This window comes from Callithrix jacchus, chromosome 7, assembly GCF_049354715.1.
Source record: "Callithrix jacchus isolate 240 chromosome 7, calJac240_pri, whole genome shotgun sequence".
NCBI classification, from domain to species: domain Eukaryota; kingdom Metazoa; phylum Chordata; class Mammalia; order Primates; family Cebidae; genus Callithrix; species Callithrix jacchus.
In genome coordinates, this window is record NC_133508.1 from 72671999 (window position 1) to 72692681 (window position 20683).

The window sequence follows — 20683 nt, forward strand, 5'->3', positions numbered from 1 at the left end:
TAAAAATACAAAACTTAGCTGGGCTTGGTGGCACGCACCTATAATCTCAGCTACTTGGAAAGCTGAGGTGGGAGAATCACTTGAACCTGGGAGGCAGAGGTTGCAGTGAGCTGAAATCACATCACTGCACTCCAGCCTAGGCGACAGAGTGATACTCCATCTCAAAAAAGAAAGAAAGAAAGAAAAAAGCCGGGCCTGTAATCTCAGCGCTTTGGGAGGCCGAGGTGGGCAGATCACAAGGTTAAGAGATTGAGACCATTCTGGCTAACACAGTGAAACCCCGTCTCTACTAAAGATACAAAAAAAATTAGATGGGCATGGTGGCATGTTTCCGTAGTCCCAGCTATTCAGGATACTGAGGCACGAGAATCCCTTGAACCTGGGAGGCGGAGGTTGCAGTGAGCCAAGATCGAGCCACTGCACTGTAGTCTAGGCAACAGAGCAAGACTCCATCTCAAAAAAAAAGCACAGTAAAAGAAAAAGAAACATACTGGTGTATTCCAGTAGGGGAGATGGATATATAGTAGTATGAAGTACTATATTGCCTCTAAGCTTTGGAAGTGTACTCTGAACATAGATATTTAAACTTCAGGGGACAACACCATACAACTGCTCTCTCCACCCATAAAACAGACTCCAAATGTACACTTCCATAGAGGGCTAATGCAGTTATCGTCAGTGGCCAGGTGTCGGAATACCTTGTCAAGATACTATTTTTCGGCCAGGCACAGTGGCTCATGCCTGTAATCCCAGCACTTTGGGAGGCTGAGGGGGGCAGATCACTTAAGATCAGGAGTTCAAGACCAGCCTGGCCAACATGACAAAACCCATCCTTACTAAAAATACAAAAAATAGCTGAGTGTGGCAGCATACGCCTGTAATTCCAGCTACTCAAGAGGCTGAGGCAGGAGTATTGCTTGAACCCAGGAGGTAGACGGAGGTTGCAGTGAGCCAAGATTGTGCCACTGCACTCCAGTCTGGGCAACAGAGTGAGACCCTGTCTCAAAAGAAAAAGAAAAAAGATTATATTTCATTTTAGAATAAGATCAGCTGACCAAGTATTAATATTAACTAGTACTTTTTTTTTTTTTTTTAAGGCAGAGTCTTGCTCTGTTGCCTAGGCTGGAGTGTAGTGGTGTGATCTCAGCTCATTGCAACCTCCCCCCTCCCGGGTTCTAGCGATTCTCCTGCCTCAGCCTCCCTAGTAGCTGGGAATACAGGCACACGCCACCAAGCCCAGCTAATTTTTGTATTTTTAGTAGAGACAGGGTTTCACCATACTGGCCAGGCTGGTCTTGAACTCCTGACCTCATGACCCTCCTTGGCCTCCCAAAGTGCTGGGATTACAGGCGTGAGCCACTGTGTGCGGCCAACTAAAGTACTTTTAAACATTGTTCTGATTTGATGAAAGTTGTACTCTCTAAAGATTTTCATAATTCCACTTGAGGTAACCTATAACCCTTCTGCGGGAGAAAAGTTGAGAGCAGAGAAGATGCATACCGTAATACTTCACAGGTTTTGACAGCAAATGATTTCTTATTGTCAAGGCACTTACTTCATGGTCTCTTCTGGTGAAATCTCAATTACTTTCAAAAGTTATGAGTTTGCATTTTTATTTTCTTTTTTTCAAACTTCTTGCTTCATCCTCTATGTCTGTAGGATCCTTTTTAATCGAAGAGAAAGCTGTATGGATAATCAGGTATTTTAAATCTAAAGAGGGCGAGCAGCCAACTAAAGAATATGGCAACTAGACACACACCACACAGACACATCATCTTTCTCTTTATGATGTTCGTCCTAGAGGTGGTAGCCTTATCTAACAGCAACATTCCCAGGGTAACACACATATTCAACAGGGAAATAATGTAGGTTTCTGCTGCAAACTGAGCCTGACTCAATTTACTGATATAATGTTTCTGTCCTGTGCGAGGGTCCCTTTGGGCATATGGTTCTCCTCTTATATAAGTCCATATTTGACCAGATATCATCAAAATCACAAAGCACAGAGTTGAAAATTTGCACAAAATGCTGCAGGAAATAGATTTCCTATGCCATTTCAAGGAATACCCAAGTCCACCAATGAGAGTCAAAAGTATCGCTGGCTTGAGGAGACCATGATAATTTTTTGTAGGCTGTCTGAGACTGACGCTGACATGTGTTCTTTCTGCTACCCATTCAGCCAGTTGGTCAGCAACAATATCCCTTCCTCTCAAACCATAAATGTCATCTGTTGTAAATTCCCATTTGGCAGAAAAGTGGAAGAAATTCGGAACTAACGTTATCTGCAGCGCTTCAAAGACCTCAGGGCTTTCATCATAATCCACCATCGCAAAAAATACCTTTGTGGTGAATGCACCAGGGTGTTGATAGGAATTTGCCAAGATCTGAAATTCTTCGGCAGCACCTTTGCACATTACACATGAACTGAACTCGTGCAGAGCAGTAAACATCACAATAACAGAGTAGTTTTTTGGTTCGTCGAATACAAAATTATAGAACATGGTTTCACTCATTCTTATCACTCTGTCTTTCTTGGTCCAAGACATCAGCTGGCTGACCTTTTTGGCCAACAACTCCTTCCCATGGGCAGGGTGTGCGAATACCCCAGGAGCAATGAATGCCACGGCCACCACCACAGTCAGAAGTAGATGCCAAAGACACCACAGTTCTGCCATATTTGGTTACTTCTTTGTGTTAAACAAATGTTGCAAAACATGTAAGCCAAAATTTGATCATTTCTTCCAGCAATTAATTTGTCCAATATTGTTTCTTTCTGTCTTCTTCAAGCCTGGTAAAGGGGCTATATCACAAATTCTTGTTCATGTCCAGTTTACGAATCACATATTAGAGTTTACAAAATAACCTGTGGAAAAAAAATACTCTGTGATGAAGGGAGTTTGGGAAATATTGTTCTGGCTTCAGTCCTGCTGAAGACAGACTTGCAATTAACAAATCAGGCCAGGTGTGGTGGATCATGCCTGTAATCCCAGCACTTTGGGAGACCAAGGCAGGCAGATCACCTGAGGTCAGGAGTTTGAGACCAGCCTGGCCAATATGGTGAAACCTCCTCTCTACTAAAAATATAAAAATGATCCAGGTAGAGTCCGATCTCAAAATGGAGGTAAAACCGCCACCCGGTAGCCCCCAGCCTGACTCAGGCTTCCCTAGAAGGAAGGGGGGTGGGGGCCGGTGGGGAGAAGGGCCTTGATCCAAAGGAACCAGAGCAGTTAAGAAAACTGTTTATTGGGCCGGGCGCGGTGACTCAAGCCTGTAATCCCAGCACTTTGGGAGGCTGAGGCGGGTGGATCACGAGGTCAAGAGATCGAGACCATCCTGGTCAACATGGTGAAACCCCGTCTCTACTAAAAATACAAAAAGTTAGCTGGGCATGGTGGCGCATGCCTGTAATCCCAGCTACTCAGGAGGCTGAGGCAGGAGAATTGCCTGAACCCAGGAGGCGGAGGTTGTGGTGAGCCGAGATCGCGCCATTGCACTCCAGCCTGGGTAACAAGAGAGAAACTCCGCCTCAAAAAAAAAAAGAAAGGAAGGAAAGAAAAGAAAACTGTTTATTGGTGGTCTGAGCTTTGAAGCTACAGATGATAGTTGAAGAGAACATTTTGAGAAATGGGCACACTCACAGATTGTGTGGTAATGAGAGATCCCCGAACAAAACGTTCCAGGGGCTTTGGTTTTTGTGACATCTGTAATCCCAGCACTTTGGGAGGCCGAGGCAGGCGGATCACCTGAGGCCAGGAGTTTGAGACCAGCCTGGGCAACATAGTGAAACCTGTCTATACTAAAAATATCTTTTTCTAATTAAGCCGGGCATGGTGGCACGCGCCTGTGGTCCCAGCTAACTGGAGAGGCTGAGGTGGGAGAATCTCTTCAGCCCGGGAGGTCCAGGCTGCAGTAAGCCGAGCCACAGCACTCCAGCCCGGGCGACCGAGCGAGACCCTGTCTGAAAAAATAACAAAAGTTTATTTAATTTGTAAAGCAAGTGAAAGCGCTGCTCTGATGCCCCCACCTCTCCCAGGCTCGGCCGACCGCCCCTCGCCTACCCTAAAGGCCTCCGGGGACGCTGCCAGACGCCGCGGCGGCGGTTGCCGAGAGAAGCACCCAGGTCGCGGTGGCCGCTGCGGCAGTGTGGGAGCGGGGAGGTGCTGTTGCCTAGCAACCGGGGGCGCCAAACACTGGCTCTCGGAGCGGGGGGCGCGGAGGGCGAAGTGGGAAAGGAGGTAAGGGGGCGAGGGGAGCCGGGGCGCCCCTTTCCTCCGTGCCGGGTCGGGGTACTTATCTAAACCAAAGGTGATCATCTTGAGGAGGGGAGGAAAGGGGTTCGGCGGGGAACCGGACTGATCCCAGCTCCTCCCACGGGGCCCTCCCGGTCCCGCCTCCCCCTCCAACAGAAGGTGAGGGCGGTGGGGGGGAGGGGGCGTGCGGCAACCAAATGAGAAGAGGGCCGCCCCCCAGCTCCCCAGTGCCAACAAGCACGCTTCCCTAGAGAGAGAACAGGGTTCCTGTCTTTAGATCCCCCACAGGGCCTGGCCGGCAGACTGGGGAAGAAAGGAAAGGAAGCCCAACAAGGCACGGTTGCCGGGAGAAGGCGCGGAAACTGCATTAAGAGCTATTTTTTTTCTGCCATCCCCCTCCCCCCTAGGCATTTGGCACTGCGCACACACGTTGAGGCTTCCCGGACTCCAATATTCCTTTTTACCTGCTCCAGGACCTGCAAGGTCCAGGGGTTTGTGTCCCCCAGGGGACAGGAGGGAGGGAAACCTAGTTAATGCCTCACACAAAGCTGAGTAAAGCAAGGGCTGTCCCAGGCAGGCTTCCAGCAGGGCGGGGCTCACAGCAAAATGGTCGGGAACCAGTCCCGCGCAGGGGCTTGTGATCCCGGAGAAGTTCTCCTGAACTGTCTCCGGCAGCCGTGTTTTCCCTCTGCAGGTGTTGTCTGCGAACAGGCATAGGAGTTTCTGACCCTTCTGGTTTCTGTGCCATGGCCACGCTGAGCGTCAAGCCCGGTCAGCGCTTCCAGCTGTCCGACTGGCACACCAACAACTACCTGCAATCCACCAATGCCCAGTTGCAGCGAGATGCTTCCCATCAGATCCGCCAGGAGGCCCGGGTGCTCCGCAACGAGTCCAACAACCAGGTTGGGGACGGGAACTCAGCTGGGTGGGCAAAGGGATAGCCCCCAACCACCTGACACCCTCTTTGGCCCTGTCTCTCAGACCATTTGGGATGAACACGACAACAGGACTCGACTGGCAGAGAGGATTGATACTGTCAACCGGTGGAAGGAGATGTTGGACAAGTGTCTGACAGATTTGGATGCCGAGATTGACGCCCTGACACAGGCAGGGAGCCAGGACCTGGTTCCCCGGGGGCTGCTGCCAAAACCTCCCTTCCTTCCCCATGGTTGGGTTGAGAAGACTTTGATGGGGGGGTCATGAGTGGTATGTCCATCCGAGTCACTGGCCCCCTGCCAAAGTAGGGACAAGTGCTACTTCCCCATGGATGGCTCCACCAGCAGCCCCCATCCCCTCTTTTCCTTCTTCTTCTTTTTTTTTTTTTTTTTTTCAAGACGGTGTCTCAGTCTGTTGCCCAGGCTGAAGTGCAGTGAAGCCATCTTGGCTCACTGCAACCTCCACCTCCTGAGTTCAAGCGATTCTCCCGCCTCAAGCTTTCCGAGTAGCTGGGATTCAGGCATGTGCCACCATGCCCAGCTAATTTTTGTATTTTTAGTAGAGACAGGGTTTCACCATGTTGGCCAGATTGTTCTTGAACTCCTGACCTCAGGCGATCCACCCGCCTCAGCCTCCCAAAGTGCTGGGATTACAGGCGTGAGCCACCATGCCGGGCCACACCCTCTTTTCTAGATGAAGGAGTCAGCAGAGCAAAACCTGCAGGCCAAGAACCTGCCTCTGGATGTGGCCATCGAGTGCCTGACCCTTCGGGAAAGCCGGCGAGACATTGATGTGGTGAAGGACCCTGTGGAGGATGAGCTGCATAAAGAGGTGGAGGTCATTGAGGCCACCAAGAAGGCCTTGCAACAGAGGATCAGCCAGGCCTTCGAGCAGCTCTGGTAAGGGAGAGGCAGGTCGCTGGCATGCTCACGGGCCCTTGAGGCTGTGTGCCTTCGGTGTGGAACGCAGGTATTGTAGATGAGGAGCAACCCGCTTTCATGCTACATTTTGGCCCTCTGGTGCCTGTGGCAGAAGATACTAATCGACTGTAGCACTTTTCCCACTGCCTGGACATTGGCTCAAAATACTTCTCATGACCCCGCCCGGGGCAGCCGGTATCCGCTGACTGGAAGCATGAGAGGTGACACCCATTTGCCACCACCTCTGAGTAGCTCCTGTGAGTGTGTGCGTATGAGCTTTTGTGAGCGCAGCTACGTGCGTGTGCCTGCAGGTGTGTAGGGCATGTGGGGGAGGTCAGCAGTTTCATCCAGCTATGCTGCTCTTGGTCTCATTGGCTGCAGCTCCATTATCTTCTACTGGGAAGGGTCACCCCAGCCTCCTCTTCCTGCGGTGTTCCTTAGCACAGCCAGGCCTGCCTCTGGGCCTTGGGAGATGGTTCCTGATGGATTCTGCGCTTTCCCCAGCCTCCTGCAGGAAGTCCGACAGCAGCTCCACTCTGACCATCGGGGCAAAATGGAGACACTGGAGATTGACAGAGGCTGTCTCTCTCTTAACCTCAAGTCCCCAAACATCTCTCTGAAGGTCAACCCCACACGTGTCCCTGATGGGTAAGAAGAATGTCTCAGCCAGTCTCCCCTCCTCCCCTCCCAGGCCACACCCTCCTGACCCCCATTTCCCTGCTGCCCGCAGCTCCACCACACTCCAGCAGTGGGATAACTTCAGTCAGTTCAACAAGGACCGAGCAGAGGCTGAGATGAAAGCAGCTAGGGAGCTGAGGGAGGCCATTGCCCTAACTATTGCTGAGGTGATGGGCCACCCACCCATGGTTCATGGATGGCCCCAGTGTGCGCTCAGCCCATAAATTCTGTTCCCTGCTGTGCACGTGGCCCCCATACCCTCGCCTGAGTAATATCCTCAGTTGGCCGTGAGTATAGACCCTTGCCTTGCCCTGTTTATGTTTTCTCCTTCAGACCAACAACGAGCTTGAAGCCCAGAGAGTTGCAATGGAATTTGCCTTCAGGAAGCGGCTGCGGGAGATGGAGAAAGTGTACAGTGAGCTCAAGTGGCAAGAGAAGAATGTGAGCTTGTATTGGGGCCTGGATGTCCAGCCATGGGATGACGAGCCACCTGCCCCCGCCAGGAGGCCCTGGACCAGCCGCACATGGCGAGTCCAGCTGGTGGAGACCTGTCACTCTGTCCCTGCAGACCTTGGAGGAGATCGCTGAGCTGCAGGAGGACATCCGGCACCTGGAGGAGGATCTGCGCAGAAAGTTCCTGAGCCTGAAGCTGTCCCATACCCGGCTAGAGGCCAGAACCTACCGGCCCAATGTGGAACTCTGCCGGGACCAGGTGAGAGGGCATCCCAGTGGGGCATGGGCCCCCTGGCCAAGGTTTTCTCATGTTCCTGATGGAGCAAGGGCACTGCTGTCACGGGGCAGCACTCAGATAAGGACAGTGTGGCTGACCTGGAACTCCCAACCCTTCTGCGGCCTCCAGGCACAGTATGGCCTCACCGATGAGGTTCACCAGCTACAGGCAACCATTGCGGCCCTGAAGCAGAAGCTGGCGCAAGCACAGTAGGTCTGGAGAGTGGTGGGGGGGCAGTGAGGCCCTGCCCATCAGTGCAGCCTCTGCTGGCTCCCTGCGGCTGTCCTCTTGACTGAAGGCTGTGCACGCAGCCCAGGCCTCCCAGCCTCAAGGGGGCTGGGGGGTTGTCAACGCCCCTCCCTAGGGATGCACTGGACGCACTGTACAAGCACCTGGCCCGGCTGCAAGCTGACATCACCTGCAAGGCCAACTCCATGCTGCTGGACACCAAGTGCATGGACACGCGGCGCAAGCTGACCGTGCCTGCTGAGAAGTTTGTGCCTGAGGTGGACACCTTCACACGTACCACAAATAGAACCCTGAGTCCACTCAAAAGCTGCCAGCTGGAGCTGGCCTAGCCCTGCAGGGCTGCGGGAGGAAGGCAGGAGGGTAGGGTGGGCAACGGAAGCAGGGAGGAGGGAATGAATGGAATAAATGCGGAGGATCTCAGGCCGTCTGTTCTCTGCCCCACTGTGTGTAGCCAGCAGGAAGAGGGTTCTTGGCCACCCTTCTGTCTAAGGAGGAGCAAAGATGGGGAACACCATTCCCCTGAAGTCCATGCACCAAATCCAGTTCCTTCCCCTCCCCTCAGGGAACCCCTCTCTGGGCTAGGCCAGCACTCCTGGGCTCCAGCAGCGCCGTCTCTACGTTGCTGTGCCCCAGCTGGCCCCTTGCCCGCCCTCTTCATGCGTAAGTGAGGCTCACAGAAGGAAAGGGAGGGCTTGGGGTCCCAGCTTCGGTGTGGAGGACCGCCTGCGAGTGCGGAGTTAGGAGTATTCGCCTGCGGGAGACAGTGGCCTGGAGTGGTCCAGTGGTCTGGCTCAGTGCCCATCCCCCAGGGACCCATAGTGGCCTTCCCGCCCAGTTGGCCCAGTGATGAGGAGCGGAAAGAACTGGGGACTGAAAGCACAGGCTGGCGGGAGCCGCGCGGCGCCGCGACTCCGGGCCGCTGGGTGGCGCTGTAAGCCGGACGGCGGAGCGGAGACTCCAGGCCCCAGGGAGCGCAGCGGGCCAGAAGTAGGGAAGCCGCGCGGGTGGCACCGGAAGTGGCGAGTGTCCGGCGCGCGGATGGCGGCGGCGGTGATGGCGGCGGCGGGCGGCAGAGGGGCTGGTGCGGCCCGCTCCCTCTCGCGCTTCCGAGGCTGCCTGGCTGGCGCGCTGCTCGGGGACTGCGTGGGCTCCTTCTACGAGGCCCACGACACCGTCGACCTGACGTCAGTCCTGCGTCACGTCCAGAACCTGGAACCGGACCCTGACACGCCCGGGAGCCAGCGGACAGGTGGGCGGGGCCAGGCGCAAGTCGGAGGCCGTGCTGGGGGGAGGCCAGAGGGGCACGGAGCCTCCGGGGACTACTGGTCAGGGGTGCGGGGGGGATGGCTGCCGAGGGCGCCGGGGTCAGGGCCGGGTGACCCACAACAGCTTGGCCTCAGCGAGTGCTAGCGCGATCTCCGGCCTTAGGCGTCTCGCCCCGAACATCCCCTGCTCGGGCGTGGCAGCACCGGGGCCGCAACAGTGCTGGGCGGAGGCCTGGGCGATGCTGTCTCGGGTTGCGCCTGGTCGGGTGTATAGAGGCTCCTATGGGTCTTCTGGGGTCGCCTCCGGATAAGCCCATCGTAAGCTGAAAATACCCGAGGAGCCTACTGAATGCGTATTAGCATTATCGGAAAGCCGAAAAAAACTTAAGTTGAACCATCCTAAGCCGGGTACCGTCTGTCGCCCTTGCCTACTTAACCTGTTTTTCCTGGTTCTCTGGAGAGTGTAAATCAGCAGGTTTTCCACCACGCAGGGCGTCCTCTGGAAGACGGACTCTAATCTCATCCTTCCCCGCCTGAAACCCTGATGTGATTTCCCATTACCCTTAGTACAGAGCCACATTTTTTATTTTATTTTATTTTTTTGAGACGGAGTTTCGCAGTTGTTACCCAGACTGGAGTGCAATGGCACGATCTCGGCTCACCGCGACCTCCGCCTTCTGGGTTCCAGCAATTCTCCTGCCTCAGCCTCCCAAGTAGCTGGGACTACAGGCGCGCACCACCATGCCCAGCTAATTTTTGTATTTTTAGTAGAGACGGGGTTTCACCTTGTTGACCAGGATGGTCTCGATCTCTTGAGCTCGTGATCCACCCGCCTCGGCCTCCCAAAGTGCTGGGATTATAGGCGTGAGCCACGGCGCCTGGCCCAGAACCACATTTCTTAATGTGTCCGAAGTGGCCTGGCCCTCCCGGACGTCTGCAGTTTCATCTTCCACCAACCTTGGCCTTGCTTTCTGTTCTTGGGTTCCTCACACCATGCTTCCTCTAGGCCAGGCGTTTGCATATGCTGTCTTACCTGTAAAACTAACTTCCCTTCCCTTTTCCTTCCCGTGTGCTGTCAGCTCATCACTCAGATCCCGACTCAGGTAGCAGGTGTGAGGTCAAGCAGAGGAGGTGAATCTTCTTGGAGAGCAGGTAGAATAGTAAGAAAAACGGGCCATAGTCAGAACCCTGGAGAACACCTGTAATTAAGAGGGAAGTAGTGAGGGAGGGAAGGGGGCAAGGGAAGGAAACAGTTTGATAGGTGGAGAAGGGCATGGATATCAACGAAACCTAGGAAAAGATTTTCAAGATGAAGACACTGATCACTGGTGATGTGCTACAGAGACATGAAGTAGGAGGAGATCTGGATCTAGAAACTGTCATTTTCAAGCTGGGTATGGTGGCATACACCTGTAATCCCAGCTACTGGGAGACTGATCACCCAGGAGTTTGAGACTGGCCTGGGCAACATGGCAAGATCCTGTCAACAAAAAAGAAAAGCAGGCCGGGTGGGGTGGCTCATGCCTGTAATCCCACCACTTTGGGAGGACAGCGCAGGCTGATCACAAGGTCAGGAGCTTGAGACCAGCCTGACCAACATGGTGAAACCCATCTCTACTATAAATACAAAAATTAGCCACGTGTGGTGGCGCACACCTGTGGTGGCGCACACCTGTAATCATAGCTACTTAGAAGGCTGAGGCAGGAGAATCACTTGATCCCGGGAGGCAGAGGTTGCAGTGAGCTGAGATTGTGCCACTGCACTCCAGCCTGGGCTACAGAGCGTGACTCCATCTCAAAAAAAAAAATGAAAGAAGAAAAGAAAAACAAAAACAAAAAGACAGCTGCAAGGATGGCAGCCAGAAGGGGATGGAAGTTTTCCTTCAGAAATCAGCAGATCAAAGCATGATGTGGGCTAATACATACATACATACATAAAATAGAAAGCAGCAGGATGTGGTGACTGATTTGGAATAAAGAATTACCGAAAATCTCAAAGCTGAGATCCTAAGGCTTCCCAGGGCCCAGGAAAGTGGGAATGAGAAGCTGACTTAAGGTCATTTTAGATGTGGTAACTCTAAAACTTGAGCAGGGGCTGGGCACAGTGCATCACAATTGTAATCCCAGTGATTTGGGAGAGGCCACTTGAGTCCAAGAGTTTGAGACCAGCCTGGCAATAGGATGAAACCCACCTAGCAATAGGATGAAACTCTGTCTTTACAAAAAAAAAAAGCTGGGTATAGTGGTATGCATCTGTAGTCCCAGCTACTCGGGAGGCTGGGGCAGCAGGATCTTTGAGCCTGGGAGGTTGAGACTGCAGTGAGCCATGGTCGTACCACTGCACTGCAGCCTAGGCAACAGGACAAGACCCTGTTTCAAAAAAGTAATTAAATAAAATAATAAGATATAAACTAAAATAAACAGTGAGCAGGGCCAGGCACAGTGGCTCATGCCTGTAATCCCAGCTCTTTGGGAGGCCAAGGCAGGAAGATTGCTTGAGCCCAGGAATTCGAGACCAATCTGGTCAACAGAGTGAGACCCTGTCTCTACAAGAAGTAAGATTAGCTGGATATGAGGATGTATGCCTGTAGTCCCAGCTACTTGAGAGGCTGAGGTAGGAGGATGGCTTGAGCCCAGGAGTTCAAGACTGCAGTGAGCCATGATTGCACCAGTGCACTCCAGCCTGGGCAACAGAGTAAGACTGTCTGTCTGTCTGTCTGTCTCTCTCTCTCTCTCACACACACACACACACACACACACAAAAGACAAATAAAAGGTGAGCAGGAGGCTCTTATCCTCCCTCCTCTGCCCCACAGAAGCCTTGTACTACACAGATGACACAGCCATGGCCAGAGCCCTGGTGCAGTCCCTGCTAGCCAAGGAGGCCTTTGACGAGGTGGACATGGCTCACAGGTGAGGGGGATGGTCCTGGGCTTAGGCAAACCAGGTGGGCAAAGTTATTGCACCCCTTGGCCAGAGGAATGACATCTGTGCATGCCCATGCCCCCACCCTCCACAGGAGCCTGTGTCTGGCTGGCACAGCTTCCTAAGCTAAAACAGCAGCACTGCTGGTGCAGGCTCCTTAAGCCCCTAAGGCTTCCTCTTTTTCCAAACCAGTCTCAATTTCTTGTCTCCCAACCCTTAGAGGTGTCTTGTAAATCCCAATTCTGTCTCCCCTTCTTTTCGCTAGATTTGCTCAGGAGTACAAGAAGGACCCTGACCGGGGCTATGGTGCTGGAGTAGTCACTGTCTTCAAAAAGCTCCTGAACCCCAAATGTCGCGATGTCTTTGAGCCTGCCCGGGCCCAGTTTAACGGGAAAGGCTCCTATGGCAATGGAGGTGCCATGAGGGTGGCTGGCATCTCCCTGGCCTATAGCAGTGTCCAGGATGTACAGAAGGTATTAAGGGTGGGGTAGCTTCTGGGCTGTCCCCTCCCTCTTCTGCAGCAGGACTTCTGTGACAACAGGTCTCCTCCTCCCTAGTTTGCCCGGCTCTCAGCCCAGCTGACACACGCCTCCTCCCTGGGTTACAATGGTGCCATCCTGCAGGCCCTGGCTGTGCACCTGGCCTTGCAGGGGGAGTCTTCCAGCGATCACTTTCTCCAGCAACTCGTGGGCCACATGGAGGAGCTGGAGGGAGATGCCCAATCCGTCTTGGATGCCAGGGAGTGAGTATGAGGCTGCAGGTGTGAGGTGTGGGTGTGTGAGTGATCTGGGGGCCTCTGGCATTGCCACAAACTGAAATCTTCCATCCTTATTTGCAGACCCTAGGGAGGCATGGGCAGAAGTCTCTTGATCTTGTCTGTGTTTCAAGGCTCTCAGGGTCCTTGCTCACACCCAGCCCTCTCCAACCTCTTGTCAGGGCACTTGTGCCTGGCTGCAGCCGGACCACATGCAGCCCTTTCCCCTTCCCAGTGCCTCCTGCTAGCTCTGACCTCCCTGAAACCTCTCCCCCAACACACAGATTGGGCATGGAGGACCGTCCGTACTCCAACCGCCTGAAGAAGATTGGAGAGCTTCTAGACCAGGCGTCGGTGACCAGAGAAGAAGTGGTGTCTGAGCTAGGTTGGTGCGCCTGCCTGGGATTGTCTCCGCCTCTGTCATCCTTCAGGGTCGGCCTTGGGCCCAGGGAGGGGAGGGGAATATGGAGTCGTGCCTGCCGTCACACTGTACCCCGGGGTGCTGTGACACACAGGGTCATGGCAGGGTTTGAGCTCAGTGCCTCTTGCTCTGAAGCTATAGCACCCTCAGCCTTACGGATCAGTGTCCCCAGAAATGGCAGCTGGCTACCAGCTGTAAAAATGTTGATAATGGCTCTTTATTTATCTAGCATCTATACTGGGCACTGTGCAGAATGTTTTACAGACATGAGCTAGCTTCATCCTCACAAAAGCCCTGTGAGAGAGTTCCTAACGTTACTCCCTGTCTGCATAAGGAGTTGAATCTAAGAGCAGGAAGCGCTTAGCAGTCCCCTAGGTAACTCTCCCAGTCACGTAGCCAGTATGTGGTGGAGCCAGGATTTGAGCCCAGGTGGTCTAACTGTAGAGCCTGAGATCTTAGTCACAGCCTGCTTGAAGCTGAGAGTGCCGCTGTGTCAAATGGCAGGAGGCCTGGGGGCGCATGGAGCCCCTCTAACCTGGCTTCCCCACAGGGAATGGAATTGCTGCCTTTGAGTCGGTACCCACCGCCATCTACTGCTTCCTGCGCTGCATGGAGCCGGACCCTGAGATCCCCTCTGCCTTCAATAGCCTCCAGAGGACTCTCATCTATTCCATCTCACTTGGTGGGGACACAGACACCATTGCCACCATGGCTGGGGCCATTGCTGGTGCCTACTATGGGATGGATCAGGTGCCAGAGAGCTGGCGGCAAAGCTGTGAAGGCTATGAGGAGACAGACATCCTGGCCCAGAGCTTGCACCGTGTCTTCCAGAAGAGTTTATGAGAGCCACAGCTGCTGGGGCTCTGCCAAGTCCCCTGGGACCAACTACAGCTCAGATCCACAGAAACCCTGATCTTCCTTGAGGGTGGCTCCCCACCCTTCCTGCATTGTGGAGCTGAGTGCACCAGTGGGGCTGGAGTCTCTTCAGGGGAGGTCACTGGAACAGCGAGAATGGGACTGGTGCTTTGCTGTTGCTGGCTCTTTGGTTTGCTGCAGAGCACTCCTACTCCTCAGTAGGACAGAGGGGCCCAGGCACATTTATCTTGGAGGAGTACTGATGGTGTTTTCCTGTATTATCTTGGAGATGGGACGTGGGGAGATGGAAATGATGTGCAGTAGCATCATTTCTCCCTGTTGGGTTTTGCCAGTTTCCAGCAAGTGCATCCTAGCAGGGCCCCCTAGCAGCAGGTTGTGTGGATGAAGGGACAGGCACGTGCATCCAGCTGATCTAGGTCACACCTGGCTCTTGGCTGCCATGTGGCTTATTAACAGCTTCCAGTGGAAGTTGTAGCAATAAACAGTTTTTGGTAAATCTGTTTCCTGTTTCTCTTCTGCCCTGAATGGATTCTCCCCTGGCAGCCTGACCTCTCAAGCCTAGTGCCTCTGTCTGCGCTGTACTGTCCTAGGAGCTGGGGCCCCAAGGCCATGAGCTGCTGTGTTGCCAGGCAGATACCCTCTGTTCTTCCAGCCGGCTGCGTGTCCAGCCAGAAGGGCAGAGCAGGCATGGTTTGGTGGCTTTTCCTGTTGGATATCACTCAGTGGCCCAGGCTGCTGGGCCAACTGCTTTGCCAGAGGCAGTGGGTAGGAACAAGCCAGATTTTTCTGTTCTCAGAGCCTGACTTCCCCAAATAGGAGCTAGGCCTGGCTGGGCCAGGAACAGGAACCCTGTAGAAAGATCCAGAGGGCTGTTCTATCCTCAGACTACCAACCTTTGGGTGGGGAGGGCACCATCGCAGAGGCCCTGGGTAGACTGAGTGCCGTGTGCCTCCTTCTGTTTCTTGGGACCAGTCAAAAGCCTTTCCCTGCCAGGAAGTTTTACACGGCGTGTTTTAGAGATGGGGTCTCACTCTGTCGCCCAAGCTGGACTGAAACTCCTAGACTCGGCAATCCTCCCACCTCGGCCTCCCAAGTATCTGGGACTAGCATCCATTTTGAAGAAAGGAAGATTGAATGGGAGAAGATGCCTCCCCTCAAACTCTAGGGACATTCTCGGAGCATCCAGCCTCAGTGGAAAGCCAAGCATGCACAGTCTGCAGCTGGCCTGAGGTTTCAGCACCGTCAGGCAGATCTGTTTTAGTGAAGATGAGGTTCTGCCCAGCTGAGGACTCTTAAAACAGGGATTGCTTCAGGTGCGCCACCCAGAGCCTCAGCGCCAGGGACAGATCTTTTGCAGCCGAGCATGGCGGGCCATGCGCAGGTGCTTTCCACCCAGGACAGCTCCCCAAGCCTGTCTTCAGCACTGGGCCTGGCACTAGCCCAGCCCTCAGGAGCAAAAATTCATTGTTACATCCATAATTTGTTTCAGATGTTGAAACTTGGCCCTTGGACTATCGAGCCAGCTGTAATGCTCTGCTACCCCTTAGAGCTTGCAGGAATGTTCCAGTAAAGATTGAGCCATCACCCCCAGCTCCAGCCACTACCTGCCTTTGGTTGTTTTTTTGAGACATAGTCTTGCTCTGTTGCCCAGGCTGGGGTGCAGTGGTGTGATCTTGGCTCACTGCAGCTTCCACCTCCCGGGTTCAAGTGATGATCCTGCCTCAGCCTCCCGAGTAGCTGGGACTACAAGTGAGTACCACCATGCCCAGCTAATTCTTTGTATGTTTAGTAGAGACAGGGTTTCACCGTGTTAGCCAGGATGGTCACAGTCTCCTGACCTCATGATCCGCCCACATTGGCCTCTCAAAGTGCTGGGATTACAGGCACGAGCCACGGTGCCCAGCCCCTGCCTTTGGTTCCTTAAAATGTTTCTTGGCATTTGCTTGGTGCACAGCCTCAGCTTATGAGCATCAGGCATTTCTGATGTGGTGGTGACAAACCCAGGTTAGGGAGCTGGTGAGGAGGGTCCGCTCCTTAAGAGGAGGCCCACAAGCCCCAGAGAGCTTCCTGGACACCTTACAGAACCCAGAGGCTTGCAATACCTCTGTGTCTGCCAGCTGTAGCACAGTGCTGTTTTATACAACAAGTTTTACTGAGGTTGTGTCAATACAATCAACATGGTTGCTTGTCTTTTCAAAAAGAAGTTCCATTTTCTTTGATTCCCGAGTGCGTTTTTCCCAAATCTGTGACACAGGGCACATGATAACTATGTAGAGAACTAAGCTTCCTATACCAAGTTACAAGTGAAATGACTAGTGGAAAACATTTAAACTTTAATCTTAAAAAAAATAGGAATCAGAATATAAAAATGCACAAGGTAATGTCGTTTTCATAGTTAAAATCTGACACTGTTTATCAAAGCCAGTCAGTTAAGTGGACACCTGCAACTCAAATCCCATAAACATTTTAGAAACGCCAACCACCCCTCCTGAAAGGCTTGAGGAATGAAATCTGGCAGAAGCTCAGCTCTGTGAAATAGCTTTTTTTGTTTTTTGAAGTGGTGGGGCTCCCTTGGGACCCTACTTAGTTCCCTGGGCTCCCGTTGGAAGCTGATTAATTTCTGCCAATCAGAACCCATCCCTAACACATCAGATGATAGTGGCTTTGACCCAGGGAAGGAAGAGGTTGAGCAAAGAATCCCCACCAGGTATGGTTTGAGACTCCTTAGTTGGTTCTCTTGGGTGTTAGGTAGTAAGAAATCCACCAGGAACCCCAGCCAAAACCTTTTCAAGTGTCACTTGGGCAGATTTGGGTTTTCATTTCTCCTTTTGAAGAAGTGAGCAAATACCCTACCTTGTTTGGAGAAGTTGTGGGCAGGGGAGGAGGGTTGGCAAGGAGCCTGAGGGAATCCACTGCTTAGCCAGTCAGAAGTCAGCAGCCATCCTCCGTTTTATACGGACTGCCTGGACACTGCCGACGTCAAGCAGTACAATTTGGTCACAGACAGAATGACCCCGGGTCACACTCGGTACAGGGAGCGGGGCTGGCCTGGTGAGGGCTGAGGGTGAGGCCTGCAGCTGTAGGGAAAGTGGCCATCTTTGCACGGGCAGGAATGTCCACCATGCCCAGTGCTAATCTCAGCTTTATCTACTCAGCTTGAACTAGGGACTGAGGGGTTGGGAGGGGCATCCTGCCTGTTTCCTGCAGAGGAGCTCTGATAGGGGAAAATGGCAGAAATGTCCAGGGCCAACTCATTCCAAAGGGACCTGTTGGCACCCTTTCTCTCCCAGCCTTAGCCTCCTGGCCCCTAATCCTGCTTAGAACAGGAAATTGGAACCAGAGGGTGGAAGGAGAGGAAGCCCCCACAGATGAATCCCTCTTGTACATACCACCATATGGTTCTTATTAAGGAAAAACGAGTGGGAGCCAACTTCATCCTCGAGCTCGAGTGCACCTTGTTCAGAGGGCCAAATGAGAGGTGCGCTGCCTTGGGGATACCTGGCTGGGGTGGCAAGGACCGTCTTACAATTTTATATGAGAAAAGCAGCCCAGCCCAAAGCTGGTAGAAGGAGAGAAAGGGAGGAGTGCTCCTGTTTGCTGATGGTCCATTCTGCCTCCACCACCAGCTGCACTAGACACGTCACAGAGGTTATCTTTCTGGCCTGTGGCTGTCCCTAGGGGCCTATGCGCTACCCTCAAGCTAAACAGCCAGAGCTGGTCGGGGCAGACCCGGAGGGAGGGGGATGAATGCAAAGAGCTGCCCCTGCCCCAGGTCCTTGCCCTGAGCCCTCACAAACTACATTCCCTATGGCTGCCAGTGGAGCAGTGAAAGGGGGCTGCCCTTTCCCCGGGCAACAGGAAGCCCTGTGCCTGCTACAGACAGGTCTGATGCCACAGCATCACCATGGGGGCTGCAGTCCTGGCAGGGTGTCCACACTCGTCAACTCGATGGTCCCCTCTTCTCCCTTTCCCCTGGAGGGAAGCCCCACAGTCCTTAGTCCACTGTCACATGCTGGAGGTCCCAGGGGAAGCTGGAGGAGCCCCAGCCAAGGACTTCGAGGAAGGCTGTGCCCCATTCCTCCAGCAGGTGCCATCAGGGAGCCAGTGGGAAGGGCCAACTCCCCAGGTGGGGGGTGGGGGGCTAAGCTCCCTCTCAGCTCCTTCAGGGCCCAGCAGAGCCCAGGACTCACAAGAGGCTGGGCTGTGTGCCCCAGGGCCCACGGGGTGCAACCCCGACACTGCACAGACTTTTGGGGGAAAGAAACTCATGCCAGCCCCTTCCAGAAACAATCTCAACCTGCATGCAGGGAGAAAGCAAGTCAGTCTCCTCGGGCCAAGGCCACGGCCGCCTCTGTTCAGCTTTTGTCTTTTTTCTTTAAATGGAGGTTCTTTGTAACTGAAAAGGTCGCTCTACCACTAAAGAGGAGGAGGCCAGGGCAGCAGGGCCCCCCGCGGGTTATGTGGGGCAGAGCAAGAATCCTGAAAAGGAGGAGTGGATGTACTCCGTGGAGTAGAGGCCGTTGGCCTGGTCCGACGGCATCTGCACCCAGACCTGGTCGTTGGGCCGCAGCTGGAGCACGGCCCCGCCAGACGCCTGGTCCAGGTAGCCCTTCTTGTACTCGTCGTAGGTATAGGTGGCCGGCACATTGTTCTTGTACAAGGCCACCCACACGTTGGTGCCCTTGACGTGCACATGGTAAGCAAAGTAGTAGACGCCGCCCACAGGGCAGGTGAAGATGCCAGTGGCTGGATTGTAGCCACTGTGGCCATTGTAGAGAGTCCGGTCAAATTTCACAGGCATGCCCGAGGCAGGGAAGGGCGAGGTGAGCACCGCAGTGAAGGCTGGTGTGGCATGGGCTGACAGCTCGCCCAGCCCAAACTGTGGCTTGCCCCCCTTGCCCAGCACGGCGCCCTCCACACCGCCGTTGGGCAGGTGCAAGCCTGCAATGCCAGTCTCATCGAAGGCCCCGGGGGCACCAGGGGGTCCCGGAGGCCCAGGAGGCCCAGGAGGGCCCGTGATTCCAGGGGAGCCAGGGACCCCTGGGGGCCCCGTGGGCCCAGCTGTGCCAGGTTCCCCTGCTTTCCCCTCTCCAGGGGGTCCTGGCAGGCCTGGTTCACCCTTCAGGCCCGGCAGACCCTGGGGCCCAATAGGGCCAGCTGGGCCCTGGAGTCCTGGGATTCCTGAGGGACCCCTCAGGCCCGGCTGCCCAGGCAGCCCCAAGTCGCCTTTCTGCCCCAGGGCCCCTGCCACCCCTGGTCCTCCAGGGCGGCCTGTGAAACCTGGCTCACCCTTGGGCCCAGTTGGTCCAGGGGGTCCATGGGCCCCAGGAAGTCCCCTCTCACCTGGGAGCCCTGGTTTTCCAGCCAGACCACTAGGCCCCTGGTCACCTCGAATGCCAGGCACTCCTGGGGGTCCTCCAGGCCCTGCCTCCCCCTTAGGCCCAGGGGCCCCACGTCTGCCAGGAAGCCCTGCAGACCCAGGAAGTCCAGGGGGACCCCCAAGACCCTGTGGGCCCTGCTCCCCTGGCTCCCCATCCTCCCCTGGCTCACCCCTGTCCCCCAAGAGCCCTGGGACCCCAGCTGGGCCCCTGTCCCCCTTGGGGCCTGGCAGTCCTGGCATCCCATAGCCAGTGGGGCCTATCAGACCAGGGGGACCCCGGGTCCCTGGCTCCCCTTTGGCCCCTACTGGGCCCTGTGGCCCTGGCAACCCTGCTGCCCCTGGGATCCCCATACCATCTACTCCAGGGAGTCCTTTTGGGCCTACAGCTCCTGGCTCTCCCCGGGGGCCTGGAACTCCAGGAGGCCCAGACTCACCCTTGTCTCCTGGGGCCCCAGGAAGCCCATCCAAACCGGGTTTGCCTAAGCCAGCTGGACCAGGGAGGCCAGGGGGACCAGGGGCACCCCCCTGCCCTGGGGCCCCAGGCAGCCCTGGCTGGCCCACTCCATTATCCCCCTTGAGGCCTCGATCACCTGGAGGCCCAGGCTCCCCCTGGGGCCCTGGCTCCCCCTGGAATCCTGGGGGCCCTGGCACCCCCTGGGCACCTGGTTTTCCAGGAATAGTAATGCCTGAGGGGCCTGGGAGGCCAGGGGGTCCTGGGGGCCCCCGATGGCCCTGGTCCCCTCGTATTCCTGGCTCCCCCCGAAGCCCTGGCTGCCCTGGTGGCCCGACCTTGCCAGGGAGCCCTGGGGGACCAGCCTTGCCCATCCGGGAGAAGCCAGGGGGGCCAGCAGGGCCAGGCTGCCCATGGAGCCCTGGCTTTCCCGTGCCTGGTTTTCCTGGGAAGCCAGGGGGGCCAGGGGGGCCCCGAGGCCCGGGCTTTCCAGGGGGGCCAGGCTCTCCCTTCAGGTCCATCGGCAGCAGCGGTAGAGGCATTTCTGAGAAAGAAAGAGAAGGCAGCAGTCAGGGCCCTGAACAGTCAGTCAGGACAGGGACCCCATCTACCCGTTCCCCTATTCCAGTGTGAGGTACACGGGAGAGGAAGAATGGGGCTACCCCTCCCTGCTGTCATGGAAGATGAGGTTTGGGGGTGGTCCAGGGGCCCATCTTGGGGGCTACAGGTGTCCTCACCAAGGGCTTCTATCACCCAACCTACCCAGGCTGGGCCTCCTCTGAGCTTGGCTGATTCTCATCTCTCATCCCGGCATGACCTGAAGGTGGAGTGACCACCAGGTGGCACCA

General features: G+C 54.9%; 4 protein-coding genes across 12 annotated transcripts in view; 2 read left to right on the forward strand and 2 right to left on the reverse strand.

The window, feature by feature from the left end:
• Positions 1-1615: 1615 nt before the first annotated feature.
• On the reverse strand, positions 1616-4372 carry LOC100389445 (dolichyl-diphosphooligosaccharide--protein glycosyltransferase subunit MAGT1-like). 3 transcript variants are annotated; one of them, XM_002750677.6, is made up of 3 exons: positions 4059-4145; positions 3639-3958; positions 1616-2863 (listed from the first exon to the last, which is right to left on the reverse strand). In XM_002750677.6, the coding sequence occupies exon 3, from the start codon at positions 2673-2675 to the stop codon at positions 1668-1670; it is 1008 nt and encodes a 335-aa protein (XP_002750723.1). In that variant the 5' UTR covers positions 2676-2863; positions 3639-3958; positions 4059-4145; the 3' UTR covers positions 1616-1667. The 3 variants fall into 3 exon arrangements, with proteins under 3 accessions (XP_002750723.1, XP_078187351.1, XP_035106700.1); XM_078331225.1 differs by lacking the exon at positions 3639-3958; XM_035250809.3 differs by lacking the exon at positions 3639-3958 and having other exon boundaries at positions 2707-2863; positions 4059-4372.
• Positions 4084-8183, forward strand: TEKT2 (tektin 2). Of its 6 annotated transcripts, XM_078331223.1 has the most exons (11): positions 4177-4235; positions 4528-4584; positions 4945-5152; positions 5232-5357; positions 5880-6085; positions 6611-6754; positions 6837-6951; positions 7118-7225; positions 7353-7496; positions 7644-7723; positions 7879-8183. In XM_078331223.1, the coding sequence occupies exons 3-11, from the start codon at positions 4997-4999 to the stop codon at positions 8090-8092; spliced, it is 1293 nt and encodes a 430-aa protein (XP_078187349.1). In that variant the 5' UTR covers positions 4177-4235; positions 4528-4584; positions 4945-4996; the 3' UTR covers positions 8093-8183. The 6 variants fall into 6 exon arrangements, with proteins under 6 accessions (XP_054115113.1, XP_078187349.1, XP_078187350.1 ...); XM_054259138.2 differs by lacking the exons at positions 4177-4235; positions 4528-4584 and adding an exon at positions 4084-4120; XM_078331224.1 differs by lacking the exon at positions 4528-4584 and having other exon boundaries at positions 4177-4409.
• A 601-nt stretch (positions 8184-8784) lies between these two features.
• On the forward strand, positions 8785-14500 carry ADPRS (ADP-ribosylserine hydrolase). The gene is made up of 6 exons (XM_002750613.6): positions 8785-9012; positions 11845-11941; positions 12219-12426; positions 12511-12695; positions 12992-13092; positions 13679-14500. Exons 1-6 carry the CDS (start codon positions 8802-8804, stop codon positions 13969-13971), a joined length of 1095 nt encoding a protein of 364 aa, XP_002750659.3. The 5' UTR covers positions 8785-8801; the 3' UTR covers positions 13972-14500.
• A 1817-nt stretch (positions 14501-16317) lies between these two features.
• The window catches only part of COL8A2 (collagen type VIII alpha 2 chain), a 30016-nt gene continuing 25650 nt past the window's right edge, over positions 16318-20683 (reverse strand). For both annotated transcript variants that reach the window (XM_035250805.3, XM_035250803.3), the window contains one exon: positions 16318-20379. In XM_035250805.3, the coding sequence (XP_035106696.2) occupies positions 18461-20379 (1919 nt within the window). In that variant the 3' untranslated portion in view covers positions 16318-18460. The remainder of the gene's footprint in view (positions 20380-20683) is intronic.